Genomic DNA, 22,305 nt, shown 5'->3' with positions numbered 1-22,305 from the left:
AATCAATTATAGTTTGACACCTTGAAATATTGATGTCATTCATCTGTCCATTTTACGGAAGTTCTCTCCCAAAAAATGGCTTCTCATGATTCAGCATTTCTCTAACCAGTTTAAACCGACTCTAATACCAAATGAAGGTGCCTTCATCGTTTGGCATTATCCCGTGGCCTGAATAATTTGTTGCATAATTTGTGACTGATACCCATGGACACATCTTTCATTTTAGTGGCATGTTACAAATTCATTTCTTAGAGACATTATCAATATGTTACTTAAATATTTTGTACTGTTCTCAAATCACATTAAAACATTGGCTGGTAATTATCCTCATTTTTGGGTATTTAGAATTAATCAGAATTCTCAACTACAACATTCAAAGAATGGTTAGAGAGGGAAGAAGGATTTCTTGACGTTGGAAGGTTGGCATGAGACAGGAACCCTGAGCGTGAAAATAAAAGACTTAGACATCAACCGCAGATTCAGATCCTGTACAGTTGGACCAAGAGCTGCAACTTGGGTTTGGACACCTGTCAGGGTTCCAAATTCTTAACTCCTGTTCTGGTCTATTAACCCTCCCTGAATTTCAAACATCTCTACGCTCGGCCTTTTGGCTAAGATCAAGTGTAGTTATGCGGATGCTGCACTTGGTTGAGGTCATTGGGTTGCATTTAAGCTTCATTTTCATATGAAGCAATTTTTAAAAGCGGCATCTCGGCTTTTTGGCTAGGATGCAAATGAGATCAAGCCTTGGGGGTGGAGACGTCTGCCTACTCCAATCAGCTTGGCTCATGTAGATCAGGCCCAAGACAGGGTAAAGGGTTGCAGACCCTGTCTTAGCTTGGATCGGAAATGTCTCAACTTGTCGAGACTCTGAATTGGACTTGATTTGATTGAATTGGAAAAGTATAAAAAAAATCTCTCCACCATTTTTCCAAACCTCTTGTGCATCCGGAGCTTTTAAAAATAACAACTCAAATGATTTCCAAACACATTTATTTTCTTAATTAACAAAAGAGATATGAAATTATTAAGTCCAACCTTTTGACTTTTGCATTAATAAGACATATTTGAAATTTAGTTAAACCCTTTAAAAAATTTGAATAAATATTATTCTTCCTCCTCCTCCGCCTTTCTGTCCAGGTATGAAGAATCGACGCCCACTTCTTCGTAATCCTTCTCGAGTGAAGCCAGGTCCTCCCGTGCATCCTGGAACTCCCCTTCCTCCAGCCCCTCCCCCACGTACCAGTGGACAAAGGCCCGCTTGGCGTACATCTTATCAAATTTGATGTTGAGGCGGGTCCAAGCGAAAGCAATGGCGGTGGTGTTGCTCAGCATACAGAGCGCCCGCTGTACCTTTGCCAAATCACCCCCTGGCACCACTGTTGGGGGCTGGTAGTTGATGCCAACCTGTGGGAAAAAGGAATTCCATTATTGAAGCCAAAACTTCACCAGCAGGACGCCCATTATTTTTGAGAAAGTTACATTTCTGAGTGAGATTAGTATTTCACTGAACAAAAAAAAACAGCTCTGGATACTTACTGGGCCATTCACCAAGTTACAAAGCCACAGGATGACAGAAGGTCACTTTGTATAGAGGGTTAATTCAGGAGCGAATTTAGTTGCTATTTTTGTGGACACTCATGAGTCCCCTGAGCTTCTGGAATCATTTTTTAAAAACTGATAGAGAGAAATTTCCCTGGAATTTTCAGGACTCTAATTCAGATTAGAAGCTGAGTAGATTCCACCTGAAGCAACAGAGGAGATTCTCAATGGATCAGGAACAGAGGGAGTCTGTTCCATTAGTGTGTCTGATGGGCGAGCTTTCCCACATTTTCCCAGAATTCCATGAATGGAACACGAAAGCTTCACTTACCTTGAACCCAGTCGGGCACCAATCAACAAACTGGATCGAGCGTTTGCCCTTGATGGTGGCAATGGCGGCGTTGACATCCTTGGGTACCACGTCTCCTCGGTACAGCATGCAGCACGCCATGTACTTGCCCTGGCGGGGGTCACACTTCACCAACTGGTTGGCTGGCTCAAAGCAGGAGTTGGTGATCTCCGACACCGAGAGTTGCTCGTGGTAAGCCTTCTCAGCCGAAATAAGGGGGGCAAAGGTTGCCAGAGGGAAGTGAATGCGGGGATAGGGAACCAGGTTGGTCTGGAACTCAGTCAGGTCCACGTTGAGGGCACCGTCGAACCGGAGTGAGGCCGTGATGGACGACACTACCTGTCCAATCAGACGGTTGAGGTTGGTGTAAGTTGGTCTCTCAATGTCAAGGTTGCGCCGACAGACGTCGTAAATGGCCTCATTGTCCACCATGAAGGCGCAGTCAGAGTGCTCCAGGGTGCAGTGGGTGACCAGCACGGAGTTGTACGGCTCGACCACCGCGGTGGAAATCTGTGGAGCAGGGTAAACGGAAAACTCCAGCTTGGATTTCTTGCCGTAGTCGACGGAGAGTCTCTCCATCAGGAGGGAGGTAAAACCCGAGCCAGTGCCACCCCCAAAACTGTGGAAGATGAGGAAACCCTGCAGTCCTGTGCACAGATCAGCCTGTGGGGAAAAAATATACAGAAGAAACATTAAACAGGAAACGGAATCTCTCCACAAGTGTTTGATGCAAAATCTGGACAGGAGGATAAGTGTTGAACTGTCAGGCTGGGATGTGGCAGTGAGACGCTGGGATTGGACAGTTTGGAGTTTGGGTGTAGAGTGACATTTGGGGAGGAGGTATATAGACCCCAATGTTTTCAGTAACAGCAAATTCCCAGTGAGTGCTTACAGACCCGTCTGAAACCTGCCCGCTTTAGAGAATTGAAATCAACACTAGATACTGGAGTGACCCAGCAGGATAGAAGATCAGATACAAGAGTTAACATCACACCAAGGTGGCGCTGGTGGTACTGTCACAGGTCTAGTAATTCATAGAACCAGGCTCATGTTCTGGGGACACAGTTTCGAATCCCACTACTACGGATAGTGGAATCTAACTTCAATTAAATATCTGGAACAGGAAATCTAGGGGCACCATTGTGACCATGACAACTATCATCAAAGATATTGAAAACACATCTCGTTCACTAATGTCTATTAGTGAAGGAAATCTGCCACCCTTACCGAGTCTGGGCTGCATGTGATTCCAAACTAACAGCAATTTGGTTTACTGTTAAAACCCCCCTCTCACATGGCTGAGCAAAGCATTCAGTTCAAGGTTGTAGGGATGGGCAGACAATCCTGGCCCAGCCAGTGATGCCCACATCCCCTGAATGATTGTTTTTAAAATACAGGAGACAGAAATGCAGAATACCCAAGTGAGAAAACTTACCACCTTCCGGACACGATCCAAGACCAGGTCCACAATCTCCTTGCCCACGGAGCAGTGGCCCCGTGCGTAGTTATTAGCCGCATCCTCCTTGCCGGTGATGAGCTGCTCGGGGTGAAAGAGCTGTCGGTAGGTGCCGGTACGGACCTCATCTGGGGACAGGGAACAGAGATTTGACAACAAGAACACAGAGACTGAAGGAAATATTTCAATGAGTTTAGTGAGATCCCTGACTGACCAACCCAGCAACAATCTCTCCTCTTACCAATCACAGTGGGCTCCAGATCTATAAACACGGCTCGGGGAACGTGTTTACCAGCCCCTGTCTCACTGAAGAAGGTGTTGAAGGAGTCATCACCACCTCCGATGGTCTTGTCACTGGGCATCTGCCCATCCGGCTGGATCCCATGTTCTAGACAATACAGCTCCCAGCAAGCGTTACCGATCTGTACACCGGCCTGGCCAATGTGGATTGAAATGCACTCGCGCTAAAGAGGGGACAAAATAGATTATTCACACAGTATGGAGAGTTTACACATTCAGGATGCTGATGGAGGGATACATTGGGATAAACTGAGGCTCCATTCTCTTTCCCATTGGATGTGTCTGCCTTGTGACTGCCCCCAGAATTTCAGAACCTTTTCCTTCTTCTTGGATTGTTTGTTGAGCACTGGGTTCTGTAAACACCATAAACTCTCCCCTTCCCCCATGATTGCTCCCTATGGGTGTCACCTCCCCAAACCCCATCAATCAACCCACTAAATGACTGGGTATCAACCAGACATCACCAATCAAACCCCATCAACCAGACATCACCAATCAAACCCCATTAACCAGACATCACCGATTAATCCCCACCAACCAGACATCACCAATCAAACTCCATCAACCAGACATCACCAATCAAACTCCATCAACCAGACATCACCAATCAAACCCTGCTCTTTGTGTCTGGAACACTGTTTCCCGCCAGATTCTATCACATGTTCTTACCATAATGTCCTTCTATACTCGCAGCTGCTGCCAATATGCTGTGCACCTGGCCGCCCGCCCTATTTATACCACGTCCTGTTAGGCCAGTTCTACATCTGATTGGTCTGTTAGAACAATGGGCTCTGGTTGCTTGGAGACACATCATAATGAGGATGAGTGTGGACCGCACTGATTGGGTGCTTTGTGCAAAGGGCGGGGCCGAGGCTTCGCCACAATTGATTATGGGAGAGTTACAGGGCGACAAAGGAGGACATTTGTCTATTAATGTCCCAGGTCGAGCGGCATCAATCAGACCCGCACCTCCAAAGCAGATTATCGGCGTCTCATCGGCCCTAATGGTCATACCCCATTAATCCAAGCTCCATCAATCCGGCCTCTCTCTATTCCACTCAGATACACCTCGTGCATCAGACAGCCATGTAATCAATCACCTTATTCAATCAGACCATCTTCCAATCCATCAGACCATCATCCAATCAAATCAGACCATCTTGCAATCAAATCAGACCATCTTCTAATCCGATCAGACCATCTCCCAATCCACCAGACCATTTTCCAATCCATCAGACCATGATCCAATCCATCACACCCTCTTCCAATCAAATCAGACCATCTTCCAATCCATTGGACCATCCCCTAATCCAATCAGACCATCCTCCAATCCATCAGACCATCCTCCAATCCAATCACACCATCCTCCAATCCAATCAGACCATCTTCCAATCCAGTCAGACCATCCTCCAATCCAATCAGACCATCCTCCAATCCAATCAGACCATCCTCCAATCCAATCAGACCATCCTCCAATCCAATCAGACCATCTTCCAATCCAATCAGACCATCCTCCAATCCAATCAGACCACCATCCAATCCAATCAGACTATTATCCAATCCATCATCCAATCTATTGGACCAGCACCAACCAATTCTTAAGACCTGTGCAATCACACAGCCATTTTCTATCACATTTCTTGCTCTGGTAGCCCCACATTTCAGAGACACGTTGATCAGACTCCAAGCTTCAAACCCAATTTGCCTGTCTCCTCTCTATCAAGTGACCATTATTATTACTCCATCATTAATTAACGCTATCACCAATCAAATCCCCATCGATCGGCACTCTCTCAAAGACTCTCACATTTTTTGCTGACCAAAGTAACTCACTTCCTGACTCCCCAAAACCTGTCCACAAGTCAGGAGTGTGATGGAATACTCTCTACTTGCCTGGATGAGTGCCGCTCCAACAGCATTCAAGAAGCAGCATCCAGGACAAAGCTTGATTGGCACTCCACCCACAAACATTCACTCTGTCCTCCACCAACACACAGTGGCAGCCGAGTGTACCATCGACAAGATGCATTGCAGGAGCACATCAAGATTTATTTGTAATTCATTCATGGGATGTGGATGTCATTGGCTGAGCAATGGCTTGCTGAGCCATTGCTCAGTGAGTAACCACAGATGTATAAAGGCTTTGCACAACCTTCCTACATCTGCACCCTACGCCCCGAGTTATGAAGTCCCTGGTGCCATATTTTTTGATATTCTTTCACAGGATGTGAACATGGTTGGCTAGGCCAGCATATAATGCCCACTCCCAATTGCCCTAAGTAGTGGTAGTGAACTGCCTTCTTGAATCATAGCTGGCCCTGCAGTGTACGCACTCTCACAGTGCCGACAGGAAGAGAATTCAAGGATTTTGACCCAGCAACAGTGAAAGATGGTGAGTGTCTCAGAGAGGAACCTTCAGGTGGTGATTTTCCCATGTGTCTGCTGCCCTTGTCTATGTAGATGCTTGTGGTCGCAGTTTTGGAAAGTGGTGTCAGTGGGAAGAGGGGAAGCAGTGGTGCAGTGCTTTTGCCACTGAACTAGTAAATCAGAGACCCAGGATAATGTTCTGGGGACCCAGTTTTGAATCCCACCATAAGCAAGGGTCAGATTTGAATTCAGTAAAAGAAAATGGAATTAAAAGTGTAATGATGACCATGATTGATTGTTGTAAAAACTCATCTGGTTTGCTAATGTTCTTTCGGAAAGGAAATCTGCCATTATTACCTGGTCTGGCATCTACAAGCCCTCTGAAAAGGTCCAGCAAACTATTGCTCAGTCAATGGCGTCCACATCCAATGAATGACTTAAAAAAAGAACCTTGGTGAGTTCCTGCAGTGCATCTTGTCGATGGTACACACGGCTGCCACTGTGTGTTGGTGGAGGACAGAGTGAATGTTTGTGGATGGAGTGCCAATTAAGCTTTGTCCTGGATGTTATAAGAACATAAGAACATAAGAAATAGGAGCAGGAGTAGGCCATCTACCCCTCGAGCCTGCCCCGCCATTCAATAAGATCATGGCTGATCTGACGTGGATCAGTACCACTTACCCGCCTGATCCCCATAATCCTTAATTCCCTTACCGATCAGGAATCCATCCATCCGCGCTTTAAACATATTCAGCGAGGTAGCCTCCACCACCTCAGTGGGCAGAGAATTCCAGAGATTCACCAACCTCTGGGAGAAGAAGTTCCTCCTCAACTCTGTCTTAAACCGACCCCCCTTTATTTTGAGGCTGTGTCCTCTAGTTTTAACTTCCTTACTAAGTGGAAAGAATCTCTCCGCCTCCACCCTATCCAGCCCCCGCATTATCTTATAAGTCTCCATAAGATCCCCCCTCATCCTTCTAAACTCCAACGAGTACAAACCCAATCTCCTCAGCCTCTCCTCATCATCCAAACCCCTCATCTCCGGTATCAACCTGGTGAACCTTCTCTGCACTCCCTCCAATGCCAATATATCCTTCCTCATATAAGGGGACCAATATTGCACACAGTATTCCAGCTGCGGCCTCACCAATGCCCTGTACAGGTGCATCAAGACATCCCTGCTTTTATATTCTATCCCTCTCGCGATATAGGCCAACATCCCATTTGCCTTCTTGATCACCTGTTGTACCTGCAGACTGGGCTTTTGCGTCTCATGCACAAGGACCCCCAGGTCCCTTTGCACGGTAGCATGTTTTACTTTGTTTCCATTGAGATAGTAATCCCATTTGTTATTATTTCCTCCAAAGTGTATAACCTCGCATTTATCAACGTTATACTCCATTTGCCATATCCTCGCCCACTCACTCAGCCTGTCCAAATCTCTCTGCAGATCTTCTCCGTCCTCCACACGATTCACTTTTCCACTTATCTTTGTGTCGTCTGCAAACTTCGTTACCCTACACTCCGTCCCCTCCTCCAGATCATCTATATAAATGGTAAATAGTTGCTTCTTGAATGCTGCTGGAGCGGCACTCATCCAGGCAAGTAGAGAGTATTCCAACACATTCCTGACTTGTGGACAGGTTTTGGGGAGTCAGGAAGTGAGTTACACAATACAGGATTCCTAGCCTTTGACCTACCATCATAGCCATTGTGTTTAAATGGCTGGGTCCAGTTCAGTTTCTGATCAGTGGTAACTCCCAGGACATGGATAGTAGGGAAAAAGAGTAGCTTGTGACTTATTTGGTACCCAGGAGTTTGTTGAAATAGGAGAACATTATCTAACGTCAGGGAACAAACAACATTGTGAACAAATTTCAGTGGCTTTATTGGAACACAGACAGATGGACCCATGAACAATTTCTCCTCTCACCAGTCAGAGTGGGCTCCAGATCAATAAACATGGCTTGTGGGATATTTTTACTGCTGTAATGTGCAATTAAGGATGTGCAGCATGACATCACTTGACAGGAAATGTGCCATGTCATCAAGATTTTGTTTTTCTTTTCAGTTTCAGCAGAGCACCCACACACAGCTCTACACCTCTGATGTCTTTATGTCTCCAAATAAAATGTTCCCATGTGCCTTGTCTAAATAAATTATTGCAAACGCCTAGTCTTAATAAATGCTCCACGTGCCTAGACTTAACAAAATAACCCAAGTGCCTAATCTTTATGAATGAATTTGTGTGGCTTGCCTTGATGAATTAACCCACATGCTCAGTCTTAATAAATGGTCCCACGTGCCTAATCTTAACAAGTGAATGAATCGGCCTCGTGTGAATAAATATTCCAACCTGCTTAGTCTTAGTAAATGTTCCCATGAGCCTTGTCTTAGTAAATGAACCCACCTGTCGCATCTTAATAAGTTTTCCAATGTGCCTAGTCTTAATAAATGAAACCACGTGCCTAGTCTTACTAAATGAACCCATGTGCCAATTTAGCATGGCAAATCAATCTAACCTACACATCTTTGGGGTGTGGGAGGACACTGGAGCACCCAGAGGAAACCCACGAATTCCATTGCACCAGAAAGACTCTCATTCAATGCCCACCAAGGGCAGCACAGTGGCAGAGTGGTAAGCACTGCTACCTTCACAGTGTCAGGGACTCAGGTTTGATCCCAGCCTTGGCTGACTGTCTGCTTAGAGTGTGTACATTCTCCCAGTGCCTGGGTTACCTCCAGGTGCTTTGGTTTCCTCCCACAGTCCAAAGATGTGCAGGGTAAGTAGATTGACATGGCAAATTGCCCAATAGTGTCCAAAGAAGTGTAGATTAGGGGGATTAGCCATGTCAAATGTGCGGGGCTTCAGTAATGGAGCCTAGGTGGAACGCTGTGTCAGGAAATCAGTGCAGACTCAATGGGCCAAATGGCCTCCTTCTGCACTGTAGAGGTTCTATGATTCTATGAATCAACTTTCCTATCAACCGGGCTCCCATAAATTAGGCATCAACCCATCAGACTCACCTGAGTCACATACCAAACAATGTTTCACCACCAATCCCTGCCTGAACTCAATAGTGGAGCCAACAAGAATCCTACCAATCTGATCCGTATTAATGAGATCTCCAAATATAAGGTACCCATCAAACAAAGTGCCAACTATCACAGCTTTGTCAATCACACTCTCCAAACTGCTTCCATCAATCTGACCTATTTCAAATAGACTCCCATGACTAAGACCTCATCAATTTTGGGGAGGCGATGGCCTAGTGGTATTATCACTACACTATTAATCATTAATCTCGGAACTCAGCTAATGTTCTGGTGATCTGGGTTCGAATCCCGCCATGGCAGATGGTGGAATTTGAATTCAATAAAAATTATCTAGAATTAAGAATCTACCGATGACCATGAAACCATTGTCATGGTCATTGTCACTGTAAATCGAACAGTTAAATAATTTTGGTCTGATACTTTGCATGATGATTGGATACTAGTCTGATGGAGTGGATAATCGATTTGATGGTGCTCTGCTGAGTTGGATAATGGTCAGATTGATTGGATGATGGATTGCTTCCTTATCTGATGGATTGGACGATGGATTGACTGATGTTCTGATGGATTGGATGATAGTTTGGATGATGGACTGTTAAATTGGAGGATGGATGGCATGATGATCCAACGGATTAGATCATGGTCTGAGGAATTAGATGATGGATTGAATGATGTTATCATGGATTTGATGATGGATTGGACAATGGACTGCATGATGATCTGATGTATAAGATGATGGAATGGATGATGGTGTGATGGATTGAATGATGGATTGAATGATAGATCAGATGATTTAGAAAGTCTAAAGGGTAATTCTAAATGCAAACTTTTGCATTTATTAAGCATAATAAATTTATTTAAAAACTACTTTTATTAAAGCAGAAAAAAATCAAACATGACATACAATAGACGAAACAATAACTTCGGCCGAAGGGAGACCTCGGATATGTGGTACTGTTGTGCCATCAAACAGAGCTTTCTCAGAAGATCCCGTTTTTCATGCCAAAAGGTTCATCAATTATACACTTCTGTTATCAATAGTTCAGTCAATAATTAGTTTATTATGATTTTGTTTATTATTCAACATGTCTATCTAATCATGACAGTATTCTAAATTGAATTACAATCTGCCACCTTAAATAAAGTTATTCCATTAGTCCCTCTGTTCAGCGGAAGTCCACCTCTTGGCATAGGTTGCTTTCTTGTTGCTATGGCATCCAAGAAACCTTATGTTGCGTAAGTGAGCACTGGCTAAACGCTGAGACTTGGGTACAATGCCAAATGGGGGCCCATCCCTTGACATTCCTCCAGGCCTAGGTAAGCGAATCTTTTACATTGTAATGTAAAATGTTCCTACCATTTGGTATAATCTCAATAAGTTTGCCTGCACTCGTCTTTCGAATGCAAGTTTACACCAATTATAAAAAATTTTTGGTGAACGATATCTTCTGATCATAATGGGGTGGCACAGTGGTTAGCACTGCTGCCTCACAGCGCCAGAGACCTGGGTTCGATTCCCGGCTTGGGTCACTGTCTGTGCGGAGTTTGCACGTTCTCCCCGTGTCTGTGTGGGTTTCCTCCGGGTGCTCCGGTTTCCTCCGAGACTAAAGATGTGCGGGTTAGATGGATTGGCCATGATAAATTGCCCCTTAGTGTCTGGGGGACTAGCTAGGGTAAATGTATGGGCTAATGGGGATAGGGCCTGGGTGGGATTGTGGTTGGTGCAGACTCGATGGGCCAAATGGCCTTCTGCACTGTAGGATTCTATGATTCTGTGATGCTGACTGTTTGCACATTTCTGTTTTCAAAGTTTAGATTAATACATTTCAAGTTTAAACACATTAAATGTTATTCATTTATATAAAACATATAAATCATGTTTTAATTTCAATGAAATCTTTTTAGTATAAATTCAGCTGTTTATTTATCCTCATGTTGGGTAAGATTGATTCTGTGTCTCTCTAACTCTTATGTGTTCGCTTGCTAATGCCTACAAATTCTGTCTGACTAAATTCCCTTCTGCAGTGATGGATTTAGATGATAGATTGGATGATGGTCTCATAGATTCTTTGACTGATTGCTTGATGATTTTGTGCATTGGATGATGGTGTGAGAGGATGAATGAATTTCTGCTGGTTTGGATATTTGTCTGATGGATTGAATAATGGTCTAAGGCACTGGCTGAATGTCTGATGGATTAGAAAATGGATTCAGTGATGGATTAGACAATGGTCTAATGGATTGGATGATGAGCTACATGTTGGTTCCATGGATAAGGTGATGGATTGGAAGCTGGCATGATTGGTTCGATGATGGATTGGATGATGGACTAATAGTTTGAATGAATGCCTGCTGGATTTGGATTGACAGTCTGCTGGAAGGATGATGGTGTGATGGATTGTATAATAGTTTGATTGTTTGGATTATCATAGAAACCCTACAGTGCAGAAGGAGGCCATTCGGCCCGTCGAGTCTGCACCGACCACAATCCCACCCAGGCCCTAACCCCGTAGTCCCACATATTTACCCCGCTAATCCCTCTAACCTACCGGTCCTGGGACACTAAGGGGCAATTGAGCATGGCCAATGCACCTAACCCGCACATCTTTGGACTGTGGGAGGAAACCGGAGCACCCAGAGGAAACCCATGCAGACACGGGGAGAATATACAAACTCCACACAATGCGACCCAAGCTAGGAATCGAACCCAGAGTCCCTGGAGCTGTGAGGCCGCAGTGCTAATCACTGTGCCACCATTATGGATTGGATGTTGGTCTGATGGGTTGTATGATGACCTGATGTTGTGGATATTGATCTGATGGATTGGATAATGAATTGGTTGATGCTCTGATGGATTTGAAGATGGTCTGACAGATTAGATGGTGGATTGGATGATGGTCTGGTGGATTGGATACTAGTCTGATGGAGCAGATAATCGATTAGATGGTGCTCTGATGGATTGGATGATGAATTGGTTGATGCTCTGATGGATTTGAAGATGGTCTGACAGATTAGATGGTGGATTGGATGATGGTCTGGTGGATTGGATACTAGTCTGATGGAGCAGATAATCGATTAGATGGCGCTCTGATTGATTGGATGATGGATTGCTTTCTTATCTGATGGACTGGACGATGGATTGGCTGATGATCTGATGGATTAGATGATACTTTAGATGATGGACAGTTAAATTAGAGGATGGATTGCATGATAATCCAATGGATTAAATCATGGTCTAAGGGATTAGATAATGGATTAGATGATGTTATCATGGATTCGGCGATGGATTCGATGATGCTCTTATGAATTAGTTGATGGATTGGATAATGATCTGGTGATTTGAATGATGGTCTGATGGAATGGATAATGGATTGGGTTATGACCTGATGGATTATGAGATGGATTGGATCATGATCTCATGGATTAGTTTATGGATTAGATTGTGGTCTGATGGATGTTTTGATGGTGTGATGGATTGGATAATGGTTTGGGTGATGATCTGATGGATTGGTTCGTTATTGGATAGATTGGATGTAGGTCTGATGAATTTGGATAATGGATTGGAAGATCATCTGTGGTTTTGGTGGTTTCATTGAATCTCTGATGGATTAGATGATGGATTCGATGATAGTTTGGACGATGGTCTCATGGATGATGATTTGCATAATGTTCTAATTGATCAGGTATTGAATTGGATGATATATTGAATGATGATCTAATGGTGTGGATGGATTAGGTGGTGGTCTGATGGATTGGGTGATCTATTGGCTGATGGGCTTTTGAATTGGATGATGGATTTGCAGATGGTCTGGTGGATTGGAGGTTGGGTTAGAAGATGGCCTTTTGAATTGGATGATGGATTGCAGGATGATCCAATCAATTAAATGATGGCCTGACGGATTAGATGATGGTTCTGTGGATTGGATGATAATCTGATGGATTGGATGAAGGTCTGATGAATTTGCAGATGGATTAGATGGTGGACTTGATGATGAAATGGATGGTGGTATTATGGGTTGGATGATGGACTACATGATGGTCTGATGGATTAGATGATGAATTGGATGATGAATTGGATCTGATCTAATGATGTGGATGATGGTCTGATGGATTAGATGACGGATTGGATGCTGATCTGATGTGTTGGCTTGTTATCAGATCAATTTTATATAGGTCTGATGGATAGGATAATGGATTGGATGACCGTTTGGTGCATTGGGTGATGGTCTCATGAATTTGTTGAATCTTTGATGGATTGGATGATGAGTTGAATGATGGTCTTTTGAATTGGGTGATAGATTGTCTGATGGTCCGGACGATTGGATGATGGTCTGATGTTGGGATGTTGGATTGAAAGATGGTCATTTGAATTGGATGATGCATTGGATGCTGATCCAATATCCACCATCCAAATTAGATTAAAGTCTGATGGATTAGATGATAGATTTGATGATGACCTGTTTTTAGTCCTATCCATTGAATGATGGACAGCATAATAATGGTTCCCTGGATTGGATAATGGTCTGATGGATTTATATGATGGTCTGATGGATTGGATGATGGTTTGATTGATTAGCAGATGGATTGGATCATGGTCTCATGGACTAGTTGATGGACTGAGTGATTGTCTGATTAATTGGATGATGGTCTGATGGTGTGCGATGTTGGTTTGATGGATTGAATGATGGATTGGTTGATAATCCGGTGGATTAGATAATCGTCTGATGGTTTGGACGATGGCTTTGATGATGCTCTGATGCGTTGTATGAACACCGGATAGAGTGGACAATGATCTGACGGTGTGGATGCTGTTCTGATTGATTGGATGATGGGTTAATCGATGGTCTGATAAATTGGATGAAAGTTGGATGGAGTGGATAGTTGTTTGAAGTAGGGGGTGATGGATAGAATGATGGATTGTTTGATGGTTTGGTGGATTGGAAGAGTTTCTGATGGATTGGATAATTGGCTGATGGATTGGATGATGGATTTGATGGTTCTCTGATGATTGAAATATGTTCAAATTGTTTGCATGATTGTCTGATGAAAGCCCCAGAGCCCACAAATGCCCAGAAACCTGAACAGACACCAATAAAACCAAAACATAGGAGAAAGGCTTAGAATAATGCTCTGTACTCAAAATGACACTCTATGGCATACTGGATGATGGATTAGATAATGTTCAGATGGTTTGGATGAATATCTGATAAATTTGGGTTATGGGCTCATAGATTAGATGGTGGTCTGATGGATTGGAAGAAGGTCAGATTGGATTGGATGATGGTCAGATTGGATTGGATGGTGGGCTGGATGATGGTCAGATTGGATTGCATGATGGTCAGATTGGATTGGATGGTGGGCTGGATGATGCTCTGATAGATTGGATGATGCTTTGATGGATTGGATCACTGCCTGATGTCCGGGGTGTATCTGAGTGGAATAGATGAGGCCAGGTTGATGGAGTTCAGTTCAATGGAGTGTGATTGATTAGTGCCTGTGATGAGACACTGATAATCTGCTTTGGAGGTGCGGGTCTGATTGATGCCGCTTGACCTGGGACATTAATAGACAAATGTCCTCCTTTGTCGCCCTGTAATCCTCCCATAATCAATTGTGGCGAAGACTTCGGCTCCGCCCTTTGCACAAAGCACCCAATCAGCGCGGTCCACACTCGTCCTCATTGTGATGTGTCTCTAAGCAACCAGAGCCCATTGTTCTAACAGACCAATCAGATGTGGAACTGGCCAAACAGGACGTGGTATAAATAGGGCGGGCGGCCAAGTGCGCAGCATATTGGCAGCAGCTGCGAGTATAGAAGGACATTATGGTAAGAACATGTGATAGAATCTGGCGGGAAACAGTGTTCCAGACACAAAGAGCGGGGTTTGATTGGTGATGTCTGGTTGATGGGGTTTGATTGGTGATGTCTGGTTGATGGGATTTGATTGGTGATGTCTGGTTGATGGGGTTTGATTGGTGATGTCTGGTTGATGGGGTTAATTGGTGATGTCTGGTTGATGGGATTTGATTGGTGATGTCTGGTTGATGGGGTTTGATTGGTGATGTCTGGTTGATGGGATTTGATTGGTGATGTCTGGTTGATGGGGTTTGATTGGTGATGTCTGGTTGATGGGGTTAATTGGTGATGTCTGGTTGATGGGGTTTGCTTGGTGATGTCTGGTTGATGGGGTGTGATTGGTGATGTCTGGTTGATGGGGCTTGCTTGGTGATGTCTGGTTGATGGGGTTTGATTGGTGATGTCTGGTTGATACCCAGTCATTTAGTGGGTTGATTGATGGGGTTTGGGGAGGTGACACCCATAGGGAGCAATCATGGGGGAAGGGGGGATTTTATGGTGTTTACAGAACCTAGTGCTCAACAAACAATCCAAGAAGAAGGAAAAGGTTCTGAAATTCTGGGGGCAGTCACCAGGCAGACGCATCCAATGGGAAAGAGAATGGAGCCTCAGTTTATCCCAATGTATCCCTCCATCAGCATCCTGAATGTGTAAACTCTCCATACTGTGTGAATAATCAATTTTGTCCCCTCTTTAGCGCGAGTGCATTTCAATCCACATTGGCCAGGCCGGTGTACAGATCGGTAACGCTTGCTGGGAGCTGTATTGTCTAGAACATGGGATCCAGCCGGATGGGCAGATGCCCAGTGACAAGACCATCGGAGGTGGTGATGACTCCTTCAACACCTTCTTCAGTGAGACAGGGGCCGGTAAACACGTTCCCCGAGCCGTGTTTATAGATCTGGAGCCCACTGTGATTGGTAAGAGGAGAGATTGTTGCTGGGTTGGTCAGTCAGGGATCTCACTAAACTCATTGAAATATTTCCTTCAGTCTCTGAGTTCCTGTTGTCAAATCTCTGTTCCTTGTCCCCCAGATGAGGTCCGTACCGGCACCTACCGACAGCTCTTTCACCCCGAGCAGCTCATCACCGGCAAGGAGGATGCGGCTAATAACTACGCACGGGGCCACTGCTCCGTGGGCAAAGAGATTGTGGACCTGGTCTTGGATCGTGTCCGGAAGGTGGTGAGTTTTCTCACTTGGGTATTCTGCATTTCTGTCTCATGTATTTTAAAAACAATCATTCAGGGGATGTGGGCATCACTGGCTGGGCCAGGATTGTCTGCCCATCCCTACAACCTTGAACTGAATGCTTTGCTCAGCCATGTGAGAGGGGGGTTTTAACAGTAAACCAAATTGCTGTTAGTTTGGAATCACATGCAGCCCAGACTCGGTAAGGGTGGCAGATTTCCTTCACTAATAGACATTAGTGAACGAGATGTGTTTTCAATATCTTTGATGATAGTTGTCATGGTCACAATGGTGCACCTAGATTTCCTGTTCCAGATATTTAATTGAAGTTAGATTCCACTATCCGTAGCAGTGGGATTAGAAACCGTGTCCCCAGAACATGAGCCTGGTTCTATGAATTACTAGACCTGTGACAGTACCACCAGCGCCACCTTGGTGTGATGTTAACTCTTGTATCTGATCTTCTATCCTGCTGGGTCACTCCAGTATCTAGTGTTGATTTCAATTCTCTAAAGCGGGCAAGTTTCAGACGGGTCTGTAAGCACTCACTGGGAATTTGCTGTTACTGAAAACATTGGGGTCTATATACCTCCTCCCCAAATGTCACTCTACACCCAAGCTCCAAACTGTCCAATCCCAGCGTCTCACTGCCACATCCCAGCCTGACAGTTCAACACTTATCCTCCTGTCCAGATTTTGCATCAAACACTTGTGGAGAGATTCCGTTTCCTGTTTAATGTTTCTTCTGTATATTTTTTCCCCACAGGCTGATCTGTGCACAGGACTGCAGGGTTTCCTCATCTTCCACAGTTTTGGGGGTGGCACTGGCTCGGGTTTTACCTCCCTCCTGATGGAGAGACTCTCCGTTGACTACGGCAAGAAATCCAAGCTGGAGTTTTCCGTCTACCCTGCTCCACAGATTTCCACCGCGGTGGTCGAGCCGTACAACTCCGTGCTGGTCACCCACTGCACCCTGGAGCACTCTGACTGCGCCTTCATGGTGGACAATGAGGCCATTTACGATGTCTGTCGGCGTAACCTTGACATTGAGAGACCAACTTACACCAACCTCAACCGTCTGATTGGACAGGTAGTGTCGTCCATCACGGCCTCACTCCGGTTCGACGGTGCCCTCAACGTGGACCTGACTGAGTTCCAAACCAACCTGGTTCCCTATCCCCGCATTCACTTCCCTCTGGCAACCTTTGCCCCCCTTATTTCGGCTGAGAAGGCTTACCACGAGCAACTCTCGGTGTCGGAGATCACCAACTCCTGCTTTGAACCAGCCAACCAGTTGGTGAAGTGTGACCCCCGCCAGGGCAAGTACATGGCGTGCTGCATGCTGTACCGAGGAGACGTGGTACCCAAGGATGTCAACGCCGCCATTGCTACTATCAAGGGCAAACGCTCGATCCAGTTTGTTGATTGGTGCCCGACTGGGTTCAAGGTAAGTGAAGCTTTTGTGTTCCATTCATGGAGACCTGGGAGAACCTCTCCATTCAGGGACAGTAATGGAACAGGCTCCCGCCATTCCTGATCCAATGAAGAGTTCCTCTGTTGCTTCAGAAGCAACTGGAAGCCAGTGTCCAGTGGCACACCAGAGGCATCTGTGTTGGCCCCTTATTATTCATCATTTATATAAATGACATTGATGACAATGTAGAGGGTAGGATTAATAAGTTTGCAGGTGACACAAAGATTGGATGGGTGGTTAAGAGTGAGGTGGAGTGTCTTGGGCTACAAGAAGATATAGATTGAATCATTAAATGGGCAGACAAGAGGCAGATGGACTTTAACTCAAAGTGTGAGGTGATAAAGTATTCAATGAATGGGAGGATACGAGGAAGTTCTGTGGAACAAGGGGACCATGGCGTGTTTGTCCACATCTAAAAGTAGAAGGGCATGTTGGAAGGGTCGTCAAAAAGGCTTACAGGACACTTGCCTTTATCAATTGAGGCACAGATTGCAAAAGCAGGGAAGTCATGTTGGAGTTGTATAGAACTTTGGGGGCCACAGCTAGAATACTGTGTGTAGTTCTGGTCGCCACAATATCAGAAAGATGTGATTGCACTGGAGGAGGTGCAGAGGAGGTTCACCAAGATGCTGCCTGGGATGACAATGTCGAGGGTACATCGAGGGTTCGAGGAAATGAGATTAGTGCTGGAAAACGGGATTCGTGCAACAATAGTGGTAGATATTGTCAGTGCAGACTCGATGGGCCAAAGGGCCTTTTCTGCACTATACGACTCTTATGAATTTATTTTGTCCTCTTTACAAAGTCATATTCTGTCAGAAACTGTGGCTTTGTAACTGGGTGAAGAACCGAGTCAATATCCAGAACTGGGTTCTTGCTCAGAAATAAAAAAAAGTTTATTTGTCACAAGTAAAGCTTATATTAACACTGCAATGAAGTCATTATGAAATTCCCCTAGTTGCCACACTCCGGCGCCTGTTTGTGTCAATGCACCCTAACCAGCACGTCTTTCAGACTGTGGGGGGAAACCGGAGCACCCAGAGGAAACCCACAGGGATGAATGTGCAAACTCCACACAGACAGTGAACCAATCCGGGAATCAAACCCGGGTCCCTGGCGCTGTGAGGCAGCACTGCTAACCACTGTGGCTCCCACACAAATGTACCTTTCTTAGAAATAATGGGCTCCCTGATATTGAATTTGTTACTTTAATAGTCGAATTCCTTCTTCCCACAGGTTGGCATCAACTACCAGCCCCCAACAGTGGTGCCAGGGGGTGATCTGGCAAAGGTACAGCGGGCGCTCTGTATGCTGAGCAACACCACCGCCATTGCTTTCGCTTGGACCCGCCTCAACATCAAATTTGATAAGATGTACGCCAAGCGGGCCTTTGTCCACTGGTACGTGGGGGAGGGGCTGGAGGAAGGGGAGTTCCAGGATGCACGGGAGGACCTGGCTTCACTCGAGAAGGATTACGAAGAAGTGGGCGTCGATTCTTCATACCTGGACAGAAAGGCGGAGGAGGAGGAAGAATAATATTTATTAATTCATATTTTTAAATGCTTTAACTAAATTTCAAATATGTCACAAAATGCCTTATTAATGCAGAAGTCAAAAGCTTGACTTAATTTCAGATTCCAGTAGTTAATTTTTAAGAAAATAAATGTATTCGCAAATTTCTTTGGAACTGTTTTTGAACACTCAGAATGCACAAGTGTTACGAAGGGGAGAGTAATCTCCTCTCAGAAAACTAACACTCAACCACTGAAAGATAAGTACCTCCCTTTCATAATCTTTTAAAAAGAATGTGAGGAATGGTACAATCACTCTCCAAAATGCAATCAGGTTTGATGTCTTCCGGAAATCTTGTGTCTTCTTTGCTGACTCCTTCTGTTGGTCTGTGATGCAATGAGGCTTTCTCTCGTGACATAAAATGTGGCTGCGACACTGGCAGAGAATTGTCTGTCGGTGTCTCTCTCTCTCTCTAGCTGTTTGCTGTGGCAGGTGATCTTCCTGTGGCCTCTAGCCATTTCCCTGAGCTGGGAGTGATTTTTATACTCAAACCAATCCTATTGTGTGAATTTTGGTATGACACGTTATCAAAGCACCAAATTCAAATTTGATAGGCTGATGCGATTCAGATGCTTATTTTAAATTGATTGGTTAACATTCAAAAACATGTTGCGATTCAAATGCCTTAAGCCTGTTACCAAAGCAACCCTGTTGTTTTTCTCTTGATGCATTGTTTCATCCTGTACTGGATTCTTGCAGCTTCCCAGTACACAAAAAAAACTAAACCACCTTTTCCACAGAGAATTTTACAACTCTTAGCATTTTACCAGTGTTTATCATTTAATGGCATTGTGGGTCAACCCACAGCACGTGGACGGCAGTGATTCAAGATGGCGGCTCACCACCACCTTGTCAAGGGCAACTAGGGATGGGCAATAAATGCTGGCCAGCCAGCGACGCCCATGTCCCACAATGAAAAAAAATTCACAAACACTAATTTCACAACACAAGAGATGGACAAATACATTACATATGCAGCATAATGTGGACAAATGTGAAATTCAGACATAGCAACAGAATGGCAGAGTATTATTTAAATGGTGATAGTTTGGGAAATATTGACGTACAAAGAGACCTGGGTGTTCAGTCACTGAAAGCAAGCATGCAGGTACAGCAAGCAGTTGGCACATGGGATGCTGGGCTTCACTGCTAAAGGACTTGAGTACAAGAGCAAGGGTGTCTTACTGCAGTTGTACAGGGCCTTGGTGAGAACACACTGAGTATTGCATGAAGTTATGGTCTCCTCACCTAAAAAAGGATATGCTTTCCATAGAGAGAGAGTGCAGTGAAGGTTCACCAGACTGATTCCTGGGCTGGCAGAACTGTTGACGGCCTGTATTCACTGGAATTTAGCAGAATGAGAGGGGATTAAATTGAAACATATAAAATTTTGAAAGGTTGGACAGACTGGCTGCCAAGATGTGGTTTCCTCTGGCTGAGGATTTCAAACTCTTCTGAGTCTATCCAGAGAACTGCAGACTTCATCCAAGGACTGAAGTCCAGTACCACATGAGCATTAGTCTTTGCTATGTTAAATCTATGAAAAAGGTCTTTTGTCTACGGGATTGGTTTGATTGGAACACATTAGATATTTGTTAAGGATTATACATTATTGTGATTGTTTTGTTTCTTGTTTGTAATTGATAAAAGTTCATGCTAATTTTCTTACTTTACATGTTAACTATATTCTTAAATAAACTTTGTTTGATAAAAGCTCCCTCGTGGGTCATTTGAATCACACCTGAAGTGAAACATCTCATGCTTATCCCAGCCAAATTCAAGATGCAAAACTTATGATCCAGGCGGGCTTCATAAAACACTTTGGAGTTTCTGACCTGAACCGGAACATGTTGGTAGTGTATAAAACTGCAGTCAGAATGTGAATACAGTACTGTGCACAATTCTGGTCACATTTAGCACCAGCACTGATTTAGACTGGCGGCATGATGGCACAGTGGTTAGCACTGCTGCCTCACAGCGCCAGGGACCCGCGTTTGACTCCCGGCTTGGGTCACTGTGTGGAGTCTGCATGTTCTCCCTGTGTCTGTGTGGGTTTCTTCCGGGTGCTCCGGTTTCCTCCCACAGTCTGAAAGATGTGCTGGTTAGATGAAATGGCCATGCTAAATTTTCCCTCATTGTTACCCGAACAGGCGCTGGAGTGCGGTGATCAGGAGAATTTCACAGTAACTTCATTGCAATGTTAATGTAAGCCTACTTGTGACTAATAAATAAACTTTAAAGTCAGAAACAGCTTCCCAAAACAACAGGGACTCCAGGCAAGCCACTAACAGCCGATTCCCTCCTTCAGAAAGGTAAGACCTTGCTTTCAGCTAACCCGCAGAATTTCCAAAACCAGGGGGGGAGAGAGAGAGAGACAGAGACTTCCTTTCAGCCTTCTGTCCTTTCTAAAACTCAACTCTAACTGCATCCAAACAGAAAATGAAACCTTAACCTGGCTGGAAAGGAAAAGAAAAACACATGACATCTTCCTAACAATACAGGATCATAAAACAACCCAGAGTTGAAATAAGCAGAGCCCATTTAGTCTATTGAAGCAGCAATAAAAGGACCCCACATAGACAACCCGGCAGCAATGAAACCATACTGAAAAAGGTCTGCTTACAACTGCAGAGAACAGGATTTTAAAAAAACTATTAAAGGTACACGAACCTCACATATAACCTCCCTGATCCTTTACGCTTGGTTATTGGCACTTGTTTCTGCTGTTGATCAATGCTCCATAAGGATTTGTTTGACTTTGTTGAGTTTGGCAGGAGATTGGGAAGCCACAGCCTTCAATCAAGCTGACCCCACTAACGCACATTGTTGCATTTTATGCCACATTGCTGTAGCTGGAATATGTTCAGTACAGTGGTCAGCACTGTGGATTCATGGCACCAGGGACCTGGGTTCAATTCTGGCCTTGGGTCACTGTCTGTGTGGAGTTTGCACGTTCTCCCTGTGTCTGTGTGGGTTTCCTCCGGGTGCTCTGGTTTCCTCCCACAATGGTCCCTTTGTGTCCCAAGATGTGTAGGTTAAGAGGATTAGTCATTGTAAATGCATGGGTTTGTGGAAATAAGGCGGAAGGATGGGGTGCTCTTTTAGAGAGTCAAAAGCAGTATTACTGGAAGCCAGCCAAATT

At 44.6% G+C, this 22,305-nt stretch overlaps 2 protein-coding genes across 2 annotated transcripts; one reads left to right on the top strand and one right to left on the bottom strand.

Moving 5' to 3' along the window:
• Nucleotides 1-1,107: 1,107 nt before the first annotated feature.
• LOC144506113 (tubulin alpha-3 chain-like) lies at nucleotides 1,108-3,805 on the bottom strand. The gene is made up of 4 exons (XM_078231932.1): nucleotides 3,589-3,805; nucleotides 3,327-3,475; nucleotides 1,874-2,554; nucleotides 1,108-1,407 (listed from the first exon to the last, which is right to left on the bottom strand). Exons 1-4 carry the CDS (start codon nucleotides 3,707-3,709, stop codon nucleotides 1,108-1,110), a joined length of 1,251 nt encoding a protein of 416 aa, XP_078088058.1. The 5' UTR covers nucleotides 3,710-3,805.
• An 11,826-nt stretch (nucleotides 3,806-15,631) lies between these two features.
• Nucleotides 15,632-19,269, top strand: LOC144506275 (tubulin alpha-3 chain-like). Its single transcript, XM_078232155.1, has 4 exons — nucleotides 15,632-15,848; nucleotides 15,963-16,111; nucleotides 16,884-17,564; nucleotides 18,828-19,269. The coding sequence occupies exons 1-4, from the start codon at nucleotides 15,728-15,730 to the stop codon at nucleotides 19,125-19,127; spliced, it is 1,251 nt and encodes a 416-aa protein (XP_078088281.1). The 5' UTR covers nucleotides 15,632-15,727; the 3' UTR covers nucleotides 19,128-19,269.
• The last annotated feature ends 3,036 nt before the right edge of the window (nucleotides 19,270-22,305 follow it).

Source organism: Mustelus asterias, chromosome 17 (assembly GCF_964213995.1).
Source record: "Mustelus asterias chromosome 17, sMusAst1.hap1.1, whole genome shotgun sequence".
Lineage (NCBI taxonomy): Eukaryota > Metazoa > Chordata > Chondrichthyes > Carcharhiniformes > Triakidae > Mustelus > Mustelus asterias.
Note: the sequence above shows the minus strand (reverse complement) of the source record. Positions and strands in the feature narration are given on the sequence as shown.